The sequence below is a fragment of the Carya illinoinensis genome, chromosome 2, assembly GCF_018687715.1.
Source record: "Carya illinoinensis cultivar Pawnee chromosome 2, C.illinoinensisPawnee_v1, whole genome shotgun sequence".
Classification (NCBI taxonomy): Eukaryota; Viridiplantae; Streptophyta; class Magnoliopsida; order Fagales; family Juglandaceae; genus Carya; species Carya illinoinensis.
In genome coordinates this window covers 32,376,879-32,402,292 of record NC_056753.1, presented here as the reverse complement: position 1 = coordinate 32,402,292, position 25,414 = coordinate 32,376,879, and the positions used below count along the sequence as shown (strand labels likewise).

The window sequence follows — 25,414 nt, the reverse complement described above, 5'->3', positions numbered from 1 at the left end:
ATTTTAATTCAAACACCGATTAAAATTATGCAAATCTTGGGTAAGGATTGGTTCCTGTCCTAGGATTGGATCCTGTCAGTGCGTGGATTCGATGCAAGGATTTTGCTACACAGTCTCTACGTCACATATCACATAGTACACGTTTTAATTTTTTCATGTGTGATATTAAATTATAAATTTATAAATAAAATATAATATAACATCCAATAACTCGACGAGAGTATCAAATGATAGATGTAATAGAGTAGATATTTAATTTAAATACTAATAAATATTGTTAAGTTTATAATCTTAATTACATGGCAACGTTGTTGTAAGATTCATATCTAAAGCATGAATAAATAAAAGATTAATTTAATATATATTCTAAATCATTGACATGGTGATATTAAATTTGTAAAATATGAAATTTTTTAAATTTATCTTGTAAATCAAATAATCAAACGTCGGAGGGTCACATCAGCTCTGTCTACAATTAAAAAATTTATATTGTTTATGAATTCTTCTAAAATTCATCTCTCCTCGTGGACCCGTAGATTAATATTAGGGGTGCTACCCGCACCATACGGTGCGGGGTAGCCCCCCCCCCGCCCCCCGCCCCCGCATGGGGCGGATGGGGAAAATCCACCCCGTCCCCTGCCTCTGGTGTGCGGGGGCGGGGTACCCCGTCCCGCATGACGGGGTACGGGGTGGGGGGCCAGTTCGTCCGGCCCCCCGCACCCCCCTTCTGGGCCTTGGGCCCAGAGACAATTTCTGGGCCGAAAATGGCCCAGACGCAATTTCTGGGCCATTTTGGGCCCAGAAGCAATTTCTGGGCCATTTTGGACCTAGAAATCTCAGCAATGGGCCATTTTGGACCCATAAAATTATAAGTAAAAAAAAAAAAAAAAATTTCCGAAATTTAAAAGAAAAAAAAAAGTGTTATGTCTAAGAGTCTAATACGTAATAAACTAATAATAATAACTAAGCTATTACAAAAATGAAAGGTTAAACAATTACAAAATTACAAACATAAAAGTGTCCAAAGGACATTGTATCAACATTACAAATTATTGAATACAAAATTTTTACAAATCATTAAAAATTGATCATTCTAAAGAGGCTTGTCAGCTGTGGCTTGTCTTTGAATCAAGAGGTGTGACAGTTGGGGCGACCCGGGCTTGAACACATTTTTATGTTGCAGAGGTGCTAGACGTCTTATGTGTTACTACAAAAATTAATATTAAAATTAATAACGATGAAATGGAAATGAATATAAAAAAATTAAAATAATAAAATAAAAAATAATTACCAGGTGGTCCAAATCCAGACTGATCACCACCCTCATCGGTCTCCTTAAAATCTAAAATATCCGGAACATGAATATCCTTTCCTATCGTCCAACTCTGTGTGCATATCAATGCCTCTACAGTTGTAGGAGACAATGAACTACGGAAAGGATCCAATATACGACCTCCGGTACTAAAGGCTGACTCTGAGGCAACGGTGCTAATAGGGATGACCAAAATACAGCGGGCAATCTCAGAAATGATGGGATATTTCTTTGAGGCATTCTTCCACCATCCTAATATATCGAAATGATCATCATCATCTTGGACCATATCCACTGACAAATAGTTGTCTAACTCAGAAATGACCTCCGTAGATTGATGGACTAGTGTGGGATTCTGTGCGAGGGTCTTAGTCCACGGCATTCTGCGCTTCTTTGTAGGAGGCCCGGTCACGATGTCTGTAGAAGGAGTTGGGGTCGATGTATGTGTCTTCGATGTAGTACCACCCTTAATTGCCATAAACTCGTCATACAATTTTTTCAGGATATCTCGGGCCAATTCATCAATAATGTCAGTCCATACCTGATCGTGAACAAGTCCCAACCCATATAACAAGCCTGAAACCTTCAGACGGGGATCAAGAATAACAGCCACATATAAGAAAATATTCATTCTAGTCAAATCTCCCCAATACTTGTCATATTTTAGCATCATGGAACTTGCCATCCCCCTCATCCTTTCATTGGAACCCCTACGCATATCTTCTAATTCTTCTTTTACCCTACATATTTGTTGACAAAACCCATGGGATGTAGGGTACAAAGAACCAGATATATTCAACGTGACATCATAAAATAATCCAAGAAAATCAACAAAAGTAGAAACTACCACCCAATCATCATCATTAGGCTTTCGTGATCTCCCGTGCTCATCAAAGTATTTGACATATTGGATGTCTTCATCACCCAATAATTGAAAGGCTGCCTTATATTCCTGGGCCGCCTCCAACATCAAGAAGGTTGAGTTCCATCTGGTAGGAACATCAGTACAAAGACCCTTCTTCGATGTTATGCCCGCAGCCTTTGCAGCAACTTTGAATTTCTCCAATCTTGAAGGAGAAGACCTCACCCATTTCACAGTCATTCTAACTCGGGCAACCGAGTCATCAACATCTTTCAACCCCTCAGTCACAATTAAATTCAAAATATGTGCAGCATATCTAACATGCAAGTATTCACCACCCAAGAATGTCTTATTTGCATCTTTAAGATAATTCTTTAGATATCCCAATGCGACATCATTAGATGACGCATTATCAACTGACACAGACAAAACCTTTTCCAACCCCCACTCCTTTATTGCGGCCTCCAATGTCTTCCCAATCGTCTCACCCTTATGATCAGTTATTTGACAAAATTTAATAATCTTTTTGTGCAGAACCCAATCAGCATCAACAAAATGCACAGTCAACGACATGTAATTCATATTTTGGATAGAAGTCCAAGTATCGGTAGTGAGGCAAACTACCAAACCCGCGAGTTGGCCCCTCAAAACATCTTTATCACGAAGGTACATCTTTTTAATATCCTTTGCCACGGTGTGACGAGAAGGAAGTACAAATCTGGGTTCCAACTCTTGGACAAATTCTTGGAACCCTTTACCCTCCACAAACTGAAAAGGCAGCTCGTCCATGATAATCATACGAGCTAACTTCCTTCTACACTCATCGGGGTTATACTTCGTATACCCCTTCAATGTTGGCCCCCCGGCCCCACTACTCCCATCAGCCATTTTAATATCTAGTCTAGATTGGCCCTTCTCTACTAAGGATTTTAATATTGGACTCTTCTTGCATTGTTCCTCTAGATGGACCTTCAGCTGGGATGTACCATGTTTCCTATAGTGACATCCATACATTTTCCCACAGTGATTACATTTAGCTTGTGGGTTGTTGGGGTCCCCACCCTCTAGTTTGGTAAAGTGTTGTCAAACTATAGATACAGGTTTCTTGCCCTGTGTGGGCTTCGGAGCAGGGCAAGGTGTACTCGTTATAGGGGTAGGAGTAGGGTTAGTTTCTGGGGTAGGGGTGTTGGCTGGGGAAGGCGAGCTATCACTGAAATCCGAAGACATTCCTGATTTTCCAACAAAAAAAAAAAAAATTCAAAGTACAATCCAACACAATCAGCAAAAACTAACCCTACATTATTTTAATAGGCCACTTTAAAATACATTTTTTAATAGGCATTATATTCTTCTCTCTTTTCTCTTTTTGATTTTATATAATTTTCAAATTGATTTTTTTTTAAACAATTTTAATTATCTAATAGTTATAATTATTTAAAACTTTTAAATAAAACAAAAAGTGCTTGATAATATGCTTCATAGTTTTGTTCTCTCATTTTTACTTTTCATATATTTAATTTTATAAAATTCATTTCTTAATAGTTACTGACATTAATATTAGTATATTGGTATATTTTTTAATTTTTTAAAATCTTGAAAGATGTTAAAAAAAATATGAAAATGAGATATATGTTAAAAAAATAGTTTATTTACCACATGACAAAAGAAATAATAATTTATGACAGAAAAATATATATTTTTCCGAAATTTACTATCTTACTAAAAAAACTATCTTATTAAATTTTCACTTTAATAAGAAAATTTATTTTAAATATTATAATATTTTCATCTCTTAATTTTTGTCCAATCATTTATCTCTATTCCAACGTCTAAAAAATATATAAATAAAAGCAACATTCATAACAAGTAACAACTCAAAAAATGCAACTCCGATAAAAATACATTTAAAACTTTTCAATTAGAATATATAAACTTCGTGACTTTTTTTTTAATGAAAATTTAATTTTGATTTAGGGGTTTCAACCCCTAAATCAAATTAGGGTTTCGGATTGGGGTTTCAACCCCTAATTCAAAATTTGTGCCGTTTCCACCACAAAACGGCGCCGTTTCTCTTATATAACTTATATATATATATAATATATAATATATTATATATTTATATTATATATATATATAGGTGTGGGGCGGGGGAAACACGGACCGGGGGGGGTCCGTTTCCGTCCCCCGCCTCCGCTGGGGGTTGGGATACGGGCCGGGGCGCCCCGCCCCGCCCTATGCGGGGGCGGGGCGAACGGGGCGGGGCAGCGGGCTCCGGGGCCCCGCTGCCCACCCCTAATTAATATTGTAAAAAATAAGAAATATAAGATTTTTTTAAAAGAATAAAGATTAAATTATAACTTTGTCGTATATAGAGGCGTAGCGCGCAATTAATGCTTTTTTTTTTTTTTTTTTTTTAAATAACGTTAGAGCAGCGGGCTTCTCCAACGGATAAGTAACAATTTTCAAAATTTGAATTTTTATTTAATAGTCGCGAGCGATATTAGTCATGCGTTTCCCAACGGTCATATCTCCAATCTCTTCTTTCTTCGTGACAGCGTCAGCACGCCACTTTTACTCACTCCCTCCGAAACATTGCCATTTTTTTCGATTGAGATCGGGAAATATTCTCGGGTGATACAAGAGAAATGGATGCTCATGATAAGGGTCTGTCATCGTCGATGCCTACTAAAGCCTCTAAATTTCCGAAAGTCTCAGCTTCTGGTAACGCTATCTCTTCTCTATTTTATAGAATTCGAATTCAAGAATCATAAGAAATTCAAAGAAACAGAATATGTAGTGTGGTAACTGGTTGGGTTAAAGTTAGATTTTTGAAATCACAAACTGGTTTTATATGTGTATGTGTAACTTTTCAATTAAATAAACATGCATTAGAGACAGAGACTCGTTGAACTGTTTTAAACTTGAACCAAGAAATTGTTTCTTTTTAATTTCAGACGAGAACGATCAACCCCACCAAGAAATGGGTTCTAACATTCAGAACACCCAGAAATTTCCCCCAAAGCATAACATGTCTCAAACCATCTCTGCCGCTGCCAAGGTTGCTGTCCCAAGAAAGAAAATCTTTGCCGAAAGGAACGAGGCCCCAGAACCATTTTTCTCCAAAACCCATGTCCCAAAGGCTCCAGTTTTTGAATCAAAACTTAATTTTGTGAATCCTGGAACCGATGTTTCTGATGTACCATCACCAGAGGGTTTTGCATCTGACGACAATGAACCGAATGCTTATGTTGCTAATGGTTCTTTGAGGCCCTATGACCCGTTAACGAATTTTCTTTCTCCAAGGCCTAAGTTTCTCCGGTACATGCCGCATAGGCGCCGTGAGGTTTTTCTTCGCCGAGAAAAAGAAATCAGAGAAGGAGACGAGCTGTATATCAATACAGCTGGTTCTTTTGAATTCGGGAAAGGTAGTGATGAAGAGGATGATTCGATTCGGGGCTCTTTGGCTTCATCTGACGAAGGTTCTGTACAGAAAGAAGATGAAGAAATTGAGGACAGTGATGAGGACATTGAGGACAGTGACGAGGAAATTGAGGAGGAGAAAGGTCGGGGTTTGAAAAGGGTGTTGGAATCTCTGTTTTGCTTTGTTCTTCTCGTTCTTTCTACCTTATATATATCTTCAGTTTCTATGGCTCCTTCACCAAGTTTGCAATCTTTGGATGATCTTAAAGGTGAGTGCTATAACATTCAGAACCACACATCGGAGGAAGCTTTCTTGGCTATGAGACTTGAGAGTGGAACTAACATTTGGGATCAAGTACAAGAAATACAAATGGGTTTGGATCGAGGACGCCGCAGAGCGAATGAGGAGAGGATTCAGGAAGAAAAAATGATGGAAGATTTGAAAACAGGAAGAGTTAAAATTTCTGAGGTGCTAAATGAAGTGGTATATGGAAATGGTGGAGAAAGCGAAACTTTAGAGGTGGTGGAGGATGAAAAGAAGGGAGCAGTTGATGAGTTGCGCGAATTGGCGGAGCCACAATCTGTAGATATTGACGAATGTCGTGAACATGAAACAGTGAAGATAGCGGGTGTTTCTAGCCGGATGGCTAAGAATTCTGAGTTGAAAAATGGTGAAACAACACAAAATTTTGAAGCTTTTCAGGATTATCAGGCACCATGCACGTTTGATGTGAGGGATCACCAAATTATAGAGTTTGATATTACAAATATTTTTATAGAAGAAAATGATATTTTGATGGAGCCAGCCGAAGAAGTTCACAATGAGTCAGATGGAGATGAAGAAGTAAATTTGGACGGAATGGGCAAGGATAAAGACTTCGAAATTCTCAATCTTGAAGCAGAAGGAAATTTGGAGGAGGCCCTGCGGAAGCACTTTGAAACCGAATTGTTGTTACAGAGAGCTGTTATCGGGATCTCAGTATTTTCTATGATTTTGGCCTCCTTGGTCTTGGGTTTTCACTTTAAGCATAAGAAAACTTCAGGAAAGGATTCTTCCCTAATCGCAAAGCGTTGCTCTGAATCTCTGAGAGTAGAGCAGGAGAAAACTGTTGGAATATATTCATCTCTGATCCCGAAGCCTTCTTCTGAATCTTTGAGAATAGGCCAGAGCAAAACTATCAAAAAGGGTCTTGTAAAGCCTTTTGTTGAATCTGTCGCAGCACAGAAGCATTGCTCAGTGCTTCCCAATGGGGAAGGGGTGCACATGGAACGTGCTGACTCTTTTGTGATTCATTCATCTTTTCATCCAGTGGAGGAATCTTCCAAGGATGATTATGAAAGCCGAGCACCAACAATTGAGTTGCTTGGTGAGTTTGTGGTTGGAGAGATAAGCAGCTCTCTGAGAAGCTGTGGTACGAAAAATAGGAGGATAGGACGTGAAGAGGGCAATTATTCCGTTTCCACAGAGAAGAAGTCAGGAAGCAAGGTCCATTCCGTTTCTCTACAGTCCCAGCCAACTTTCCCAGAGTTCTCTTCCATGGATTCTCATTCATGTGCAAGATATACTACCGAGAAGAAAGTTGTGAAAAGAGAGGAGGTAATTGGTTTTTGGTTTAGATTAATTGCATCTTTGCATAACTTAGTGCTGGCATTTATTTTATGAAATGCATGTTAGCATTTTTTTTCCACCATATATGAACTGTCAAATTAAGAAATATTTTCTGAAACAATAAGACCAAATGTTCTACATAGATCTAATTTGATATGTCCTAGTTCCATAACTGAACAAACAACAAACTTATGAAGAGGAAGAAACAGAAGTTTGTCCATCATCTCCTTCATCGGTACATAAAAAATTTAGATAGACTGAATTAGAAGGAAGATAACAAACAATTCTTGCCTGCATAGTCAAGGTTTGGGTCCACCCACATTCCTTTTAATAGCATCTTCTCATGATCCAAAACACGTTCTGGTGTTGTGATTACAACATAACCCCACCGATGTGTTGGAAGCATTCGCACTCTGTACCCTTCAATATCCCTTGCCTTGATATCCTGCCTGTAAGTGAGTGCCCGACAATCATTAATCCTGCCTTGAAGTTCAACTATTATCCTCCCCACCGTGTGGATCATAGACCTGAAAATTCTTGATGTACCCTCAATCTTTCATGATCTTTAGAAAAGAACACATGACAGTGGATATGGGGGGCTTCAACTCCACCGTTGCTTTTCTTCTCCGCTCTGCATTCACCATCGCTCTCAACGCTTTGTTCAGTATCCTCCTCCCCATCTCTCTCTTTCCGTGCGTGAGCCCTGGCATTTACAACACATTGAAATGCATGTTTAACATAACTACAGAGTTTCTTGCATACATTTGTGCATTCATATATCAAAACAACACCACAATGTATCACATCCACATGATCTAGGTGAGATCACCCCCAGGCTACTCGTATAATCTGCTCAACCGATTGTTTAGTCAATTTAAGCTGCTGTGGATTTTAACATGTTTTATTAAAACAAACATGCTATATCACATTTATTCTCAAAGTTGACTTGTTATTTGTTTTGGTGAACTGAAATTCTCATTATGATAAAGTCGCAAAACATAATTTTTTGTTGTTTTTGGGTCAAAATAGGGGGGCAAAGATGGAGAAGCGAAGGTAATTACAACTACTCCAGTGAGGCGATCAAGCAGAATCCGAAATCGGTCACTCACATCTCCATGAATGACTCGCCTTTTTTTATTTAGATGACGTGCCCTGACACTGGCAGCAGTTGGAACAGCATCCTCTGTTGTTTCAAGTTTCAACCTACTTGCACTGGAAACTTTCAGGGAGTAGGATTTAACATCTTTGGTTGTAGAATTGAGCAGTTGCTAATCCTAGGAACCGATTCTTTGTACTTGGGTTACAATTGAACGAAAATGAACATGTGACTCTACTTTCATGCATCTCTGAGGCAGACTAATCTGTCATATGTATGTTTCTTATTCCTCTCTTTTCCTCCATCTCTTATCCACATGCTTATAATGGCAATTTGCCACTAAAAAATTGAAGATTGGTTGTCCTCTTCCAGTGGTGGTTATATATTTGAACAAGATGCAGATGTTGGGTGAAGTGGAATCCATCAACATTTAACTATAATTGAGATGCTGCAATGAAATGTGCGGTGAGACTGCAAAAACTTTTGTAAGAGATCATCACCATCACTGCATATGAATTATGAAATGCTGCATGTGGCCGACTTTTGTCATTGAAAAGCAATGCGTACGCGTATATGGATGGGGGCATCACATCACTGAAGTAAGATTTTTTTAGGTCATGATTGAAAAAGCTTTAGCGTACATGGAGAGTATTTGTGGGGGTTGATTCAGCATACTCTAAAGATTACCCTTCAACAGATCGAATATGTAGAAAATACTTAAAATTAGATATGATCTATGTTGCCCAGATGACTAATACAAGAGGGGGGGTGAATTGAGTTGTATTAAAAAAATAACAATTATAAATCAAATATATAATATAAAATATAAACAAAATATGAAATAACAATAAATATAAAGAGTAAGAGTAAGAGAGAAGCAAACTCAGTATGTTAACGAGGTTCGGCCCCACTGCCTACGTCCTCGCCTCAAGCTACCCCTTGAGGATTCTCAAATTCACTATTCAACCTCCTTCAGGTGGAGATAGAAACCTATTACACCTTTGAACAATACCGCTACAAAGGATCCGTGTAGAACACCCTCTACACTTGCAATCACCTTACACGTGGTGATTCAACTATTCCCCGTGTAGAATACTTTCTACACACACAAGGTTATACACACCCTTTTTCTGATATAAAAGCTGATAGTGGGTAGGTTATTAGAAAACACTCCTCAATGAGTGAAATAAGAACAATACAGCGCAAACTATATCTCTCAAAATGAACAAAGATTAAGGCTCAATGCTTAGAGAAGAGAGAATGAAAGCTTTGAATGAATGTTGTATGCTCTTGGTGTTGTAAATGTGAAGCTCTCAAATGATCTATTTATAGGCATATGAGACTTCATATTCAAATTTAAAAAGATTCACATGTCAAAGACAACATCATTCACTTTTTTTCAAAAAATTCAAATAAAAGGTTCTTCTTTTTCAATTGTCAAAGACAACATCATTCACTTTTTCAAAAAAAATCAAACCTAATTTTTTACTTTTGGCATATGACAAAATGAGCACATTTTCCTTTTCAAAAAATTCAAACCTAATCTTTTACTTTTTGCATATGACAAAATGAGCACACTTTACTTTTCAAATTTTTCAAACAAAATCATCTACCTTTTGTATAAGTCTAAAAAAGCATCAATCACTTTTGAAAATATTCAAATAAAACATGCACATGTGAAAGATGACAATCAATCATCTTTAATATTTTCAAAATTCAACCCTTTAATCAAGGCATGTACATGCAAAAGATGACAATCAATCATCTTTCAAAATTTTCAAATTTAATTTTCAAAAAAATTCATGCACATGTGGAAAATGTATTTTAATGCTTTATGATAAAATATTAATTTTGAGCATTAATCCTAATTTCGAATTTTGAAGAGATTTACAACATTACTCTATAATTTTAATGTGAACTTGTTCTCTTCTTGCTCATGCTTGTTTCCTTGATGTGCTTGACTCCATTGTGTAGATAACTTGAGCTTGAGACTTCTTTATTCTTTGAATTCATTTGTTATCATCAAAATCCATGTGTAAATATATAATTACACAAAACTTGAAATCTTGGGTTCAACAATCTCCCCCTTTTTGATGATGACAAATACTTGATAGAACCTGAAACCTGTATTAATACTTAAGCTCCCCCTGAGAATGTGCGTTAGTTTTTCAAGCAAAAGTATAAATATAATTCCAAGTATATATAATAAGTTTAGCAATTCAAACAATGTTAATGTTCTAGTCTAACACTTCTCCCCCTTTTGGCATCATTAAAAAGGATCCGCAACAAGTAAATAGGCTGAAGAAAACGGTGCGTTAGTAGACACTATAGATAGTTGAAAAAATGGAGCCGTCCGTGACCCGACAAGTGCTGCAAAGCCTCGAGCCCTAACTCTATGAATTTAATACGGCTGAAGATTTAAACAATCGCTTGATGTTGTTGACAAACGGGATTGAAGGTTCCGAGTTTCTATAAAAAATGATCATTTTCATCTATCGGCTGCCAAAAAATAATCGCTTCTTGACCTAAGTTCTGTTTTTCCACAAAGATAGAATGGCTGAGCAATTCTCTTCCACTAATGTTCCAGACTTGAATCAGGAACCCTTGACGCATCAATCATCAATCTTCTCTCCTGAGGCCGTCAATACCATGATAGGAGCAGTGAACCGTTTTTCTAGTAAGGCTGATTTTGAGATTATTGCAGAATCAAGAATGCTCAGTAGTCAATATGCTGCCTCTATTACGATCTTGTCTCGAAGGTTAATGGCGAGGGTGAGTGAGATTGATCATCTTAACATGCAAATATCTGAGTTACGACAGAAACTTGCTAATAAGGATAGTGAGAATAAAAGGCTAAAGCAAGAAAACCAAGAGTTGAAAAAATTTGCAGATTGGTATGCTCATGATCTGCAACCACGAATAGAGGAGCTGGAACGAGAAATGGTTCAGATACAAGGTCAACATCGGCAGATAACAGCAGAGGTTCATCGTTTACTAGAAAAATAGGGACAATCTACTGTTAATCTCGCTGGCTTAGTAAGAAGACTTTTGACAATGTGTGTCCAGCATATCTTGTATTTCTTTTGACTAAATAAGATTTGAAGAGAAAATAGTTTGTCTTATTCTTTATGCTATCTCTATAAAATCAGTCCTGAAGTTCATTCAATCCGCATCAAGTTTTCATCTCATCTCTATAACTCATCTGCATTCCTTCAGCATTCTCGTTTTAAGCCTTCTATTCTCTTCTCAATGGCTCATTCTTATAACATTTCTCTAGATCCATCCATGAGGCATTCTGCATCTCAACCTCCTGTCCTTTCTGCAGCTACCATTGGTGCCATGTTGCAGCAAGAAAATAATAATCTGACTAATAAGTCAGATTCTGATGCTATTTATGACTTTGTGAGTCTTGGGACTCGCTACTCTTCCTCTATTGTTGCTTTTTCTCAGCGGCTACAAGCCAAAAATCATGAAGTTGAAAGGCTCAAAGAACAAATTGTTGTTCTTCAACGAATTGTTCAAGAGTCTCATACAAGGGAAGGAATCATTCGGCAGAAGAATAAATAGTTGAAATCTTTATTAGATTCTTCATTCCGCTTGCCGGTTCCCATGGATAAGAATGACATGATATTGTATGAAGAGAATGAGCGTCTCAAACATGAGGCTAAGAATCTCAAGTTTATGTAAAAGTATTTAAAAAATCTATCTCTATTTTTATTGACTCTAGTCTATCTTTTAAGAGATATTCATAGCATGCATCATACCTATTTCTCTTCTGATCATACATAATCTATCTTCTGGTAAAGGCTTTGTGAAAATATCTGCTAACTGATCGTGTGTGTTTGTGAATTCTAGTACTATATCGCCTTTCTGCACATGATCTCGAAGAAAATGATATCTTATTTCAATATGCTTAGTTCTAGAATGTTGTATTGGGTTCTTTGAAAGATTTATAGCACTTGTATTATCACATTTGATTGGAATGTGATTATACTTGAGTTTAAAATCTTTAAGTTGTTGCTTCATGTAGAGAACTTGAGCACAACAACTACCCGCAGCAACATATTCTGCCTCAGCAGTAGATAGTGCAACAGAATTTTATTTTTTACTGAACCAGGAAACTAATGCATGACCTAAGAAATGGCATGCTCCACTAGTGCTTTTTTGATCTATTTTACAGCCAGCATAATCTGCATCTGTGTAGCTGATTAGATCGAAAGATGTGTGCTTAGGGTACCATAACCCTAGGTTAATTGTACCACTAAGATATCTAAGAATGCGCTTAACTGCAATTAAATGTGATTTTTTTGGAGATGATTGAAAGCGTGCACATAAGCACACACTAAACATAATATCTGGTCTACTGGCTGTTAAATATAATAAGCTACCAATCATACCTCGATATATCTTCGAGTCAACTGGCTTACCGGATTCATCTTTATCAAGTTTAGTTGATGGGCTCATTGGTGTTCCAATTTCCTTAACATTTTCTATCCCAAACTTTTTCAGTAATTCCTTAATATATTTTGATTGATTGATGAATGTTTCACTTTTTGCTTGCTTAATTTGCAATCCGGGAAAGAATGTAAGTTCACCCATCATGCTCATCTCAAATTCTTCCTGCATAGTCTTAGCAAAAACTTGACACATATTTTCATTAGTAACATCGAATATTATATCATCAACATAAATCTGAATCAAAAGAATATCATCATTTTCATATTTAATGAAAAGAGTTGTGTCGATTTTTCCTCTTGAAAAACCTTTTTCAATCAAGAAACCACTGAGTCTCTCGTACCAAGCTCTAGGAGCTTGTTTAAGTCCATATAATGCTTTTGTGAGTTTGAAAACATGATTTTGGGAAATATGATTTTCAAAACTTGGAGGTTGCTCAACATATACCTCTTCATTTATAAAACCATTTAAGAAAGCACTTTTAACATCCATTTGAAAAAGTTTGAAATCTTTATAACAAGCATATGCAAGTAGCATTCGAATAGCTTCTAATCTTGCGACAGGTGCATATGTCTCATCATAATCGATTCCTTCTTCTTGATTAAAACCTTGGGCTACAAGTCGAGCCTTATTTCTAGTAATGACTCCGGACTCATCTTTCTTATTTCTAAAAACCCATTTTGTTTCAATAATAGTATGATTTTTGGGTCTAGGAACAAGTGTCCAAACATCATTTCTTTCAAATTGATTCAACTCTTCTTGCATAGCTAGAATCCAAGATTCATCAAGAAGTGCGTCATCAATATTTTTGGGTTCAATTTGAGATAGAAAAGCAGTATGATTGTAAATATTTCTAAGAGATGATCGAGTACACCTTGTGAAGGTTCTCCCAAAATTTGTTCCACTGGATGATCTTTCACAAATTTCCACTGTTTGGTTGCATCTTGTATTAAATTTTGATGATCTTTCCTGATGGCTCCATATTGAACTTCCTCTATTGTTTTCTCTTTGTTGAGATTGAGACTTTCTGTGTTATTTATACCTTCTGTTTCTTCATCAATAGATTTCTTGGAGAGTGGAGAATTAGATTCATCAAATACTACATGCATAGATTCTTGTACAGTCAAAGTCTTTTTGTTGAATACTCTATAAGCTTTACTATTAGTAGAATACCCAAGAAAGATACCTTCATCAGATTTTGCATCAAACTTGCCTAAATTATCCCTGTCATTCAAAATAAAACATTTGCATCCAAATACATGAAAGTAACCAATGTTGGGCTTTTTCTCATTCCAAAGCTCATAGGGGGTTTTATCTAACTTAGACCTTAGCATAACTCTATTTATAACATAACATGCAGTACTTACCGCTTCGGCCCAAAAATAACTAGGCAAGTTATTCTCATTGAGCATTGTTCTTGTCATTTCTTGAAGAGATTTATTTTTTCTCTCTACTACCCCATTTTGTTGAGGAGTTCGAGGAGCAGAAAAATTATGTACAAAACCGTTTTCATCACAAAATGTTTCAATATTTTTATTAACAAACTCTTTTCCCCTATCACTTCGGATACTTGAAATAGTATAGCCCTTTTCATTTTGAATTCTCTTGCATAACTTGGTAAAGACATTATGTGCCTCATCTTTATGAGCAAGAAAGATGACCCAAGTATATCTAGAGAAATCATCAACAATAACAAATGCATAATATTTTCCTCCTAGACTTGCAACTCTATTTGGCCCAAAAAGATCCATGTGTATCAGTTGAAATGGTCTAGTAGTAGAAATATGTTTCTTAGTTTTAAAAGAAATTTTTGTTTGTTTACCAAATTGACATGCATCACAAATTTTGTCTTTAAGAAAATATGTTTTTGGTAAACCTCTCATAAGATCATTTTTTGAAAGTTTGGAAATAAGTTCCATGTTGGCATGACCTAATCTTCTATGCCATAACCAACTAGTTTCATTTTGAGCTGACAAGCAAATAGCATCTTGTGAGGTAATTTCTTCAAAATCAATTGTATAAATATTATTGTTTCTAAAAGCAATAAAACAAATATTACAATCATGATCATTCAAAATAATGCATTTATCCATTTTAAAAGTAACTGTAAATCCTCTATCACATAATTGACTTATGTTCAAAAGATTATGTTTTAAACCTTCAACAAGTAGAACATCTTCAATTATGAGAGAAGATTCATTACCAATTTTACCTATTCCCACGATCTTCCCTTTCGAATTGTCTCCAAATGTCACGTGTCCTTCTTCTTTAGATCTAAGATCAAAGAACTTAGTCTTGTCTCCCGTCATGTGTCTTGAACATCCACTATCTAAAAACTACTTATTTTTGCTTGTGGATGATTTCATGCATTCCTATAAAAACAATTAAAATGATTTTTCTTGGTACCCAAGTTCTTTGGGTCCTTTATTTATTAGTATTAGAAGAAACAAGATTTTTAGGTACCCATATGGCCCTAATAGTCATTGTATGATTTCTTCTAATAGGACAAGTATGATAATTATGACTATTTCTATTACAAAAATTACAAATAGCATGTGACATATATGAAAAACTTAAATGATTATAATAATATCCTTTTTTGACAAAATTATTTTTATGAAAAGAATTTTGAATATTAGTCTTTGAGGTAGAATGATTATCAAAGAAATTTTTATAAGGTTTGTATTTTTGTTTTGGCATATATCCCAAACCTGCCTTGACAAAAACACATCTTTGACTACCAAGAAGTTTTTCAAAATTTCTTTTTCCATTCGTAAAGTTTTCAACAATATTTTCTAAATCGGTTTTCTTCTTATTCAATTCAAGATTTTCATCTTTCAAAATGATACTTTCTTTTCTTAAAATTTCAATTTCGTTTGTTAAAGAAGAATTTTTCTTTTTCAAAGCAGTATACTTGATACCCAATTTTTCAAATTCCTCATAAATCTCTTCTAAAACATTTTGCAATTCTTCATATGAAGGATTTTCAATATTATCAAGATTTGTTACCTCAATGTCATCTTTAGCCATAAGACAAAGATTTGCTTATTCTTCATTGCTTGCTTCACTATCTGAGCTGCTTGAATCATCATCCCATGTAGCTTTCATTGCTTTCTTGCCCTTGTTTCGATCTTTCTTTAGCAGAGGACAATCTGGCTTGATATGACCATGTTTATTGCATTTATAACAAATTAAAGTGTCGTTTTTACCTGAATCTTTCTTGGAAAACTTTTTGAAAGATTTCCTCGGAGGAGTTCTATTTTTCTTTAAGAACCTCTGAATTCTTCTTGTTATCATCGCAACTTCTTCATCTTTATCGTCATTTTCCTCATCTTCATCACTTTCACTTTCATGAGGAACAGCTTTAAGTGCTAAGCTCTTCTTTGGCTTTCCTTCTTCTTCTCCTCTTTTCAATGTGTACTCGTGGGTGATAAGTGACCCGATGAGTTCATTGACTTCGAGCTTCTTGAGGTCTCTAGCTTCAAGAATCGCTGTAACTTTTGATTCCCAACGTTTTGGTAAAGAGTTGAGAATTTTTCTTACTATCTCCACCTTGGAATAAACTTTGCCAAGAGCTGTTAAACTGTTTATGATGTTAGTAAAACGAGTGTGCATACTAGAAATAGATTCATCATCATTCATCTTAAACATTTCATATTCATAAGTAAGAATATAAATTTTTGATTCCTTTACTTGCGAAGTTCTTTCATAAGTTACTTCCAAGTTATCTCAAATTTCCTTTGCCGTAGCACAATTCATTATTCTATTAAACTCATTTCCATTAAGAGCATTATATAATAAATTCATAGCAGTTAAATTTAAAGTATAAAGTCTATCGTCTTCACGATCAAACTCTTCTTCTTCCTTTTTGACCTTTACTCCATCAACCACTTTTGTTGGAATATAAGATCCATTTACAATACATTTCCAGATTTCTCTACCTTGAGCTTGAAAAAATATTCTCATTCTAACTTTTCAGAATGAGTAATTATCTCCACAAAAGAGTGGAGGCCGACTGCTAGATTGACCTTCACCAAATGAAGCTGCAATGTTAGCCATAAGATCTTAACTCAAAAGATAGTTAATCTTATAATAGAGCTCTTAGCTCTGATACCAATTGTTGCCCAGATGACTAACACAAGAGGGGGGGTGAATTGAGTTGTATTAAAAAAATAACAATTATAAATCAAATATATAATATAAAATATAAACAAAATATGAAATAACAATAAATATAAAGAGTAAGGGTAAGAGAGAAGCAAACTCAGTATGTTAACGAGGTTCGGCCCCACTGCCTATGTCCTCGCCTCAATCTACTCCTTGAGGATTCCCAAATTTACTATTCACCTCTTTCAGGTGGAGATAGAAACCTATTACACCTTTGAACAACACCGCTACAAAGGATCGGTGTAGAACACCCTCTACACTTGCAATCACCTTACACGTGGTGATTCAACTATTCCCCGTGTAGAATACTTTTTACACACACAAGGGTTATACACACCTTTTTTCTGATACAAAAGCTGATAGTGGGTAGGTTATCAGAAAACACTCCTTAATGAGTGAAATAAGAACAATACAGCGCAAACTATATCTCTCAAAATGAACAAAGATTAAGGCTCAATGCTTAGAGAAGAGAGAATGAAAGCTTTGAATGAATGTTGTATGCTCTTGGTGTTGTAAATGTGAAGCTCTCAAATGATCTATTTATAGGCATATGAGACTTCATATTCAAATTTAAAAAGATTCACATGTCAAAGACAACATCATTCACTTTTTTTCAAAAAATTCAAATAAAAGGTTCTTCTTTTTCAATTGTCAAAGACAACATCATTCACTTTTTCAAAAAAAATCAAACCTAATCTTTTACTTTTGGCATATGACAAAATGAGCACATTTTCCTTTTCAAAAAATTCAAACCTAATCTTTTACTTTTTGCATATGACAAAATGAGCACACTTTACTTTTCAAATTTTTCAAACAAAATCATCTACCTTTTGTATAAGTCTAAAAAAGCATCAATCACTTTTGAAAATATTCAAATAAAACATGCACATGTGAAAGATGACAATCAATCATCTTTAATATTTTCAAAGTTCAACCCTTTAATCAAGGCATGCACATGCAAAAGATGACAATCAATCATCTTTCAAAATTTTCAAATTTAATTTTCAAAAAAATTCATGCACATGTGGAAAATGTATTTTAATGCTTTATGATAAAATATTAATTTTGAGCATTAATCCTAATTTCGAATTTTGAAGAGATTTACAATATTACTCTATAATTTTAATGTGAACTTGTTCTCTTCTTACTCATGCTTGTTTCCTTGATGTGCTTGACTCCATTGTGTAGATAACTTGAGCTTGAGATTTCTTTATTCTTTGAATTCATTTGTTATCATCAAAATCCATGTGTAAATATATAATTACACAAAACTTGAAATTTTGGGTTCAACAATATAATCTATATTTTTCGCGATATTCAATTGAAACTTATTATGAATGCTCCGAATCAATCGTCGTTGCTGCAACTCAAGAGCCTTGCTATTAGGGTGGCTCAATTTTGGTTGTGCATTTGTAAGCCTGGGTTCACTTTGAATGAATTATCATATAGCTGAAAACTAACTAGCATACGCTTACAAAAAATAAAAATAAAAATTACAGCCGCGCCAAAGGCACTCATTAATTATTTTTTGTACATATCGCCAAAAAAAAAAAAAAAAAAATTATTTTTTGTACATGAGGACTGGAGCTAATTTTCTGAATACATGATCTGCTCCTTACCCTAAATATATAACCTCGAGTTAAAACATTGTATTTCTCCGGCCAGATCATGCTTTTAATAGGTTTCATTACAGATCAAAAGTTCTTCTGAACAGGGATTGGAGGGGGCCTACTGATAGACAAGAAACTTCCTCTTCTACTTGGAAAAGACAAAGAGCCTGATCTAGACGCCTTCTTAGAAATGGTTGCCTTGGGAAGGGTAGTGTATGGTTTGTGGTTATCCAAGCCACCCCCGTAGCTCTTGCACGGCTTCATTTTTCTTCTATAAGGAGTTTCCTTCTTTGCTAGGTCTTCTATGCTCATCACCCTTGAAAGAGATGTAAAAGACTGAGACTTGCCTTCAAAGTACCTGGAAAGTCCTCTCCTGCATATATACAGACTCAAATGTTTAGAAAGAGGCTTTGTTTCATGCTTCAGCCTTTAAGAATGTATGCAAATATTGTTTGGTTTCTGGAAAAAGTGGCTGCTACCTGTGGAAGTCTAGCTTGGTAACATAAAAATCCATTTATTTTTTTATTACAAAATCCTAGCGATCAGCTATTTTGATGAACAGATGCATAGAAATCTCAGTAAGCATTCATGCCAATCCAAAAAAGATCTAGCTTTTACTTTTCTTGGAGTTGTTGAAGCCATACTTACTTGATGGGTAGTTGGGCCATGAGCTCCGACAATTCAAACAGAGGTCCACTGGCATGTGCGGATGAAAAAGAAAATGAATTTGGTGAAGATGCATCGTCCACCATGTCTGAGGATGATGATGTTGATCCTTCACTCGAAGCTCTCGAGTCTTCAAGGGAGGATGCAGATAATTCGCCATTATTTTCATCATTATTTTCATCACCATTATCATGACGTTCCATGATCATCACTTACCACTCAATGATCTCTAGCTGCGCGCGGCTTGCTGATCAATATTGTATGGCGTGTTTAGACCCTAAAGCATTTGGATTTCACCTTCACACACGATAGAAATACATAGGTCTTAGAAGATGCTTGTGAATATATATGGTTTCAAAAGATAAGCCCTTTACATGTATCTTGCACGCCTGAGCTTGGGGGGAGACTTCTTGGGAACCATACACACAAATATATAGATCGCAACTCATGTCTGAATTACTAATAAACGTTTATTGGTTGGGTTGCTTTTTAGGAAATTTAAAGCCTTGACACCTAGTGCATACAAATTCCGTAAATTTAAGGTGAAGCAGCACCACATGTATGGGGATATGTTCAGCGATGGTGACGGGCCGCCGCCCACAATTGGAAAACATAAAAAACACAATAAATGAACTTGGTCGAAATTGGAAAAAGAAAAGGAGAGAGAGAAAGAGAGGGTGCTTACGAAAGATAAAGAAAAGTATCAAAAAAATAAATAAATAAAGAAAGAGATCGAATCATAATGATCAGCACCATGCAGCCGTGTCGGATGGGGAGGACCAGGCCATGCAAAATCAATGCACTTGGATGTTGGAATAGCAAGATATCCTCAATTTCATTATATAAATAAACATGTAGTTTGTATTTTGTTCTTCTTCTTTCCGCATTATTCATAGCCTTATCTTAAGAATATTCGACATTATCTGATATCTTCTGGTTTAGGTTCCAGATTGACGTTGCCCATTGTGTTTTTGATTGTACTTGGACAAAAGATCAGGATAAGGTCTATGGCGTTGAAGCCATCATCTATACCCTATATAATATTATCTGTATTAGTACTGTGGGCGTACGTCATTTTCATGTCAATTTTTTTTGTTTGTTTTTTGACAAATTAAATAGTTCTTCTAGATTTAGTGGCATGCATTATCAGGATATGATCTTAGCAGACTAGGAGGAATTGCCATATTGGGTTGCCTTTGCAAGGATCTTAGGAGACAAGATACGTTAGTCAAATTTGAACCGACAATTAGTATTTTTTTCTAAGAAATTAATAAATAAGTCAGTTCATGAGTTCATCAGACTAATCATGTTCTACGTACGAAAACTAATTGATCTACCGATTAGAAAAAGAAAAGAAAAACCTAGATCTTTCCATTATCGATCTAGTACTCTTTTGGAATCAATTCGATTTCCAGTGGGGGAAACTTATCTTGTTACTTACTTTAAGATAAAGATAAGCTTTGAATATATATATACATACATGATGATGGGTACTGTAGGGTTTACTGTAAGATGTGGTGATTGGTCGTAATTTTAGTTAAAAAAATAAATAAATATTTGTAACGAAAATGACTATTTATAATGAAAATTAATTCATTTTTAATAAAAAATAATATTTTTATTGTAAATAACTGACTGCCTATAAGTGTTCTTAAAAATGAGAAATGCTTGGTTTACTAAGATTGGGTAATGAGAGCATCTACCGACACTTTTATTTTTTTACTTACAAATATATTTTAATAATGTTGTAATTTTTTAAAAAAATATTTAAGGATATAAAAAAAAGATGCGTGAAAAAAAAAAAGCATTGCCTTCTTGGGAGAATTTGTCGGGCTAGCACGACTCTTTAAAAATATTATATATATAGTTGAGTCTTTAAGAAGTTACACAAGATGTAATTATAGAGGTTGGAAGGACTTGACCCGGTGTTGATCGACTCGGGGATTGAAGGTTTAGATTTAGAGAGTTAGGTAGCCCTCGCCATCCCATCTTATATCGGCACCGACAATTTTGATATTTAACCCATTCACCATCATTACTGAATGAAACACTGGGTATTGAAAACTTAATGGTATTTTTCTTCTTATCTTATGAACGATATCGTGATTTTATATCCTAACTCTCAAACTTTTTTTATAGATGTGTTTTTCTTGCATTTAACACTTCGTGAAAAGTCAGAAGTATGAAAGAGACTAGTTTTGATTTCTGATAAATTATAATTCATCCATTCTAGGATCAATATCGGTAGTTATTGGATTTACATTTTTGCACTCACTGGACTATGCCAATCCTCATTGCTGTCCCATTAAAGCATACCACTTCTGAAACCTTTCATCACAAGCTGAAGTACAAATTAAACGGGATCGAAGGGATACACATATCATCAAATTAAATCATATAATCAAATAGAATAAATCAAAGGATATTTCAATTTTCAATACCTTGTAAAGGTAGACTCAATAGGACCCAAAACAGAAGGGGATACACATAAATTACGAAACAAAAATAGAAACAAAAAAAAAAAAAAACACCAAAATTTACTGTTTCTGTCCTCACGCGGTTATTCTCAGCAACAATTGAGCCACTGCCAGTCCATGAATGACTCTCAAGTAAGGAGATGCAAGCCCAAACCAAATATCACAATATGAAAACCATGATATTGCGACCTAAAGGCCCTGATCAACCAGATAATCCCCCAACCTCTCAACAATCATGTTACACTGTCCAGGAGTCAGAGGTTCGTCGTATATACCAAAAATCAAGGCTTGGCTGGTTTTCTTCACCGTGATGCCACCAGCACCCTGCAACATGCGAGGCAAATCAATAATAATAAAAAAAAGGAATAAATTATTTGCAAGTTCACTTATGGACACATTCAACACGCCACTTATATGGATGCCTCCTACATCAGATAGTATAAAAAGGTATTGGTGTTCATATTTTATTATATGTTTTAAGCTGTAATATGTGCCACAGTCAAGTGGTGTGCTCAAACACCAGCTTATAAGTAGCAGTGCTCATGCAAGAAATACCGATAATAGAGATTTGTTCTACCGCCACAATCGAATTCTATGGCATGAACCAATACAAAAGGTGTAATTACCAGGCGAACTCCCTCAACTAAATATGAAAATTCATACTTTGAACTAGCCGCAATATGAGTATATCACAAGAACCTTACTTCAATATTTACAAAGTCCAGGTTAATTCTGTATTCTCAACTTTTTCGCCCATCATAATAAAGATTTTATTCTGCGACTTTCCCCAGTATCATTAGAAACTTGCATTGTTTAATAGGAGCCCAATTTGTGGAAGATGTGGGGTTTGATAGCCACTAGTGAATGGACCAGGCCACCTTTTAGACTGATTAAGCAAATTTCATCAGAAGGGAAGATGGGAAGGCAATCATGTCCTAAGGGAAAATGAAAAGGCAGTCAGGACGTGATTCTAGATCCAATAATGCACAATGGCAGCTCATTTCTTGAAAAAACTTGTGATAAGCTTTGTAAAAGTAAAAGTAAAGGGAATTTGATTTGCATGGGTTGGTTTCCTTGTCTGAGCACAGCACACAAGAGGCGTCACAGATGGGGACTAGAAGATTGCAAGCAAAGATAACAGAGGATTATTGTATGCGGTCCTACACATGAGACGCTTAAGATCTTTTATTTATCTTTCAAAGGCTAGCCAGGTACAAGGTCCATAATGAACCTTTAAATGAGAAAAGATAAAGCTGTTGACTGCATCATTCAGTAAAATTAAGGGTGTTGGGTTTCTCATTTAAGAATTTGGAAGTCAAAAGGTGAACAGCTATGGCTAGCCGAGACCCAGTAATCATGACAACGTACATATAAGAATTATTATGGCATCAACCACATAAAAAAGAGCAGCTAGCATATACTAAAAAAGAACAGCTAGTATATACTAAAAGAGCGACTAATATCAGGGCAAAGGTAGAAATCTAGACCATCAACAGGTATGAGAACACTATAAAGGCCCAATCCCAAAGCTATAAGAAAGAGATCCTAATACAGTTTTTTTTCGGTAAAGAAAAAAATGTGTACTACCATGATACCATCATGATTAAGACCTACTACCTCAGATCAACATAAGAAATAAACATTACCATCAAGATTCGTGAACCATTAACAATTTATTAGACAGAATGAAATGAGGATTGAAGAGTTTAAAACACCTTTTTTCCACGAATAACAGCTCCCGGCTCTCCCTGGATGACCATGTACTTTATGCCTCCGAGGTGTAACCCAGTTGGGGCAAGAGAGCCGGGTTCATCAAAATCTTTCATGATCGCTGCAATCTCTTCAGGCTTGAACTGCATATAAACCGGCAAACTAACATCACTATCACTGGTCCCCATTACATCTTGCATATCAAATAACAGAAAAGAAAAGTATATCTCAAAGTTGAAAGTGTTTTTGAGATGCAGACAGCAAAATCAGCCTCTGTTCAAGAGCCCTATCATGCATAAAGTTACTCGAAGAAATTGATGTGGCAATAAAAACATGAAAGCTTAAATGTTACAAATCAGCATGAGATTTTGACTCATAAATCGATCTCAGTAAACCAATGTCGTTATCCAATTCATATAGAGAATCTAGGGAAAAAAATGTTTTGGTGGATTGGCTACTGCTTCTCCCTTTAATAATTAGTAGAAACCAAATCACTGCCATTAAATAGCGAACCTATTATTCTCATGTCAAAGCAAGATAATCATCAAACTGTATCAATAATTCAAGTGCGTTCATCGATGCAACTAAGCTTAATACAGCGGTTATCCTGGTCAAGACGATCTATTCATTTATCAGAAGAATATGAAAAAATAATAAATGATTTATCAGAAACTCTAATAATTTCTTCTCCGTTCTAAGTATTCTCCGAAACCAAACGGAGCTCAAACGAATTTCACAGAAATATCTGAATCAAAAACCAAAAAGTCAGCAGGAAGTTATATAATGGCACTCAAATCATATGAATATCACATTGAACAACGGATCCTTTAAAAATAATCAGAAATTGAACGGATCAAACAACATTTGAAACGAAAAGAAGAAGAAAGGCTGTATTTGACTCGGAATAGAACATTTCCGTGAAGAGAGTTTTCCAGGGAGAGCCAAATGGACCGATCCTCCGCACAGATCAATCAGACATGCTAAAGAAAATAATAAAAATAACAACCAGAAAAGTATCTAGCAGAAGAAAACCGAATAACTAAACAACTAGATCTAAGACGGAGTCAAGAAGGATAGAGGACCTGAGCGAAGTTGGAGCTCTGTGCCCAAACACTGCCATCGTGGCCGACGATGGCCGCGGCGGTGAGATGCTGGCCGTCGATCTCGCACATCAGGTGCTCATCAACGTATGTTTGCCACGACATCTTGATTTTCTTCGCTTATTCTAAAAAATATTTTTTTCCTGACCTTTCCAAACTTTCTTCCCAATCCAATCCAGATATAATATGAATTCGTCTCTATGAAAAATTCTGGTTCAAAGAAGAGAGGTATATATAGTGGCCGGGAGAGGGATTGTGTTGGGGCCCGTTGGCAGGACCGTTATAATAGGATTCGATGATGTGCTCTGAGCCGTACATTTCAGACACGATTGAATGAGTGCCGTTCACGTTCGGAAAAGGAAGGACCGGGGGGAGGAGAGGAGAGGAGGTGGAGAGTGGCTTATGTGTAACAACTCGGACCGTACGAGTAGACACGTGGTAGCTTTCATTACCTTGTTCTTTCCGCTGTGTAAAGTTGTAAACTAGATCTTACGGGAGTTGAGTGAGGATGATCCTCATGCGACGTCGTATCGAACTCATGCAATTGCTTTCTCTTTTCAGAAATGCTATTTTCATCCTTAATTTTATTATTTTTAATTAATGTAATGTATTTTAAGAGACTTCTAGACAGAGTTGCTCTTTTGATTTTGGTGTTTGCTTAGGGTCCTACATGAGTAATGACAACGATAATTCAATAGAAAGGGAAAAAGAAAAAAGAAATGGGTTGGCCAACTTTTGTTTAATTTTTTATTAGCTTATAACAGATCATATGAGGTGTTTGTTTGGTCGTTTTCTTCTTTTAAAAAAGCAAAGATCCTCTGACAATAATTTTGAAAATTTTTATCGGGCGAACTATTTTACAGTGTTCAATATTAATAAAATAAGAAAATATTTTGAGCGAATATTATTTATCTTTTCCTGGTGGTTGCT

General features: G+C 35.7%; 3 protein-coding genes and 1 pseudogene across 3 annotated transcripts; 1 reads left to right on the top strand and 3 right to left on the bottom strand.

The window, feature by feature from the left end:
• The first annotated feature begins 4,673 nt into the window (after positions 1–4,673).
• LOC122301003 lies at positions 4,674–8,680 on the top strand. Its single transcript, XM_043112053.1, has 3 exons — positions 4,674–4,895; positions 5,129–7,191; positions 8,233–8,680. The coding sequence occupies exons 1-3, from the start codon at positions 4,820–4,822 to the stop codon at positions 8,320–8,322; spliced, it is 2,229 nt and encodes a 742-aa protein (XP_042967987.1). The 5' UTR covers positions 4,674–4,819; the 3' UTR covers positions 8,323–8,680.
• Positions 7,288–8,233, bottom strand: LOC122301004 (annotated as a pseudogene).
• A 9,664-nt stretch (positions 8,681–18,344) lies between the features above and the next one.
• LOC122301002 lies at positions 18,345–19,762 on the bottom strand. The gene is made up of 2 exons (XM_043112052.1): positions 19,180–19,762; positions 18,345–18,904 (listed from the first exon to the last, which is right to left on the bottom strand). Exons 1-2 carry the CDS (start codon positions 19,404–19,406, stop codon positions 18,616–18,618), a joined length of 516 nt encoding a protein of 171 aa, XP_042967986.1. The 5' UTR covers positions 19,407–19,762; the 3' UTR covers positions 18,345–18,615.
• Positions 19,763–21,577: 1,815 nt separating this feature from the next.
• Positions 21,578–24,839, bottom strand: LOC122301001 (profilin). Its single transcript, XM_043112051.1, has 3 exons — positions 24,467–24,839; positions 23,390–23,527; positions 21,578–21,998 (listed from the first exon to the last, which is right to left on the bottom strand). The coding sequence occupies exons 1-3, from the start codon at positions 24,587–24,589 to the stop codon at positions 21,864–21,866; spliced, it is 396 nt and encodes a 131-aa protein (XP_042967985.1). The 5' UTR covers positions 24,590–24,839; the 3' UTR covers positions 21,578–21,863.
• Between the last annotated feature and the right edge of the window lie 575 nt (positions 24,840–25,414).

What these genes read in the sequence shown, in the direction of transcription:
- LOC122301001 (XM_043112051.1), bottom strand. Translation starts at nt 24,589, where the DNA reads ATGTCGTGGCAAACATACGTTGATGAGCACCTGATGTGCGAGATCGAC. An exon ending in AGAGCTCCAACTTCGCTCAG is followed by an intron (nt 23,528 to 24,466) that starts GTCCTCTATCCT and finishes GTTTATATGCAG; the next exon opens with TTCAAGCCTGAAGAGATTGC. An exon ending in CTGTTATTCGTGGAAAAAAG is followed by an intron (nt 21,999 to 23,389) that starts GTGTTTTAAACT and finishes CGCATGTTGCAG; the next exon opens with GGTGCTGGTGGCATCACGGT.
- LOC122301002 (XM_043112052.1), bottom strand. Translation starts at nt 19,406, where the DNA reads ATGATCATGGAACGTCATGATAATGGTGATGAAAATAATGATGAAAAT. An exon ending in ATGGCCCAACTACCCATCAA is followed by an intron (nt 18,905 to 19,179) that starts GTAAGTATGGCT and finishes GTATATATGCAG; the next exon opens with GAGAGGACTTTCCAGGTACT.
- LOC122301003 (XM_043112053.1), top strand. Translation starts at nt 4,820, where the DNA reads ATGGATGCTCATGATAAGGGTCTGTCATCGTCGATGCCTACTAAAGCC. An exon ending in TCCGAAAGTCTCAGCTTCTG is followed by an intron (nt 4,896 to 5,128) that starts GTAACGCTATCT and finishes TTTTAATTTCAG; the next exon opens with ACGAGAACGATCAACCCCAC. An exon ending in AAGTTGTGAAAAGAGAGGAG is followed by an intron (nt 7,192 to 8,232) that starts GTAATTGGTTTT and finishes GGGTCAAAATAG; the next exon opens with GGGGGCAAAGATGGAGAAGC.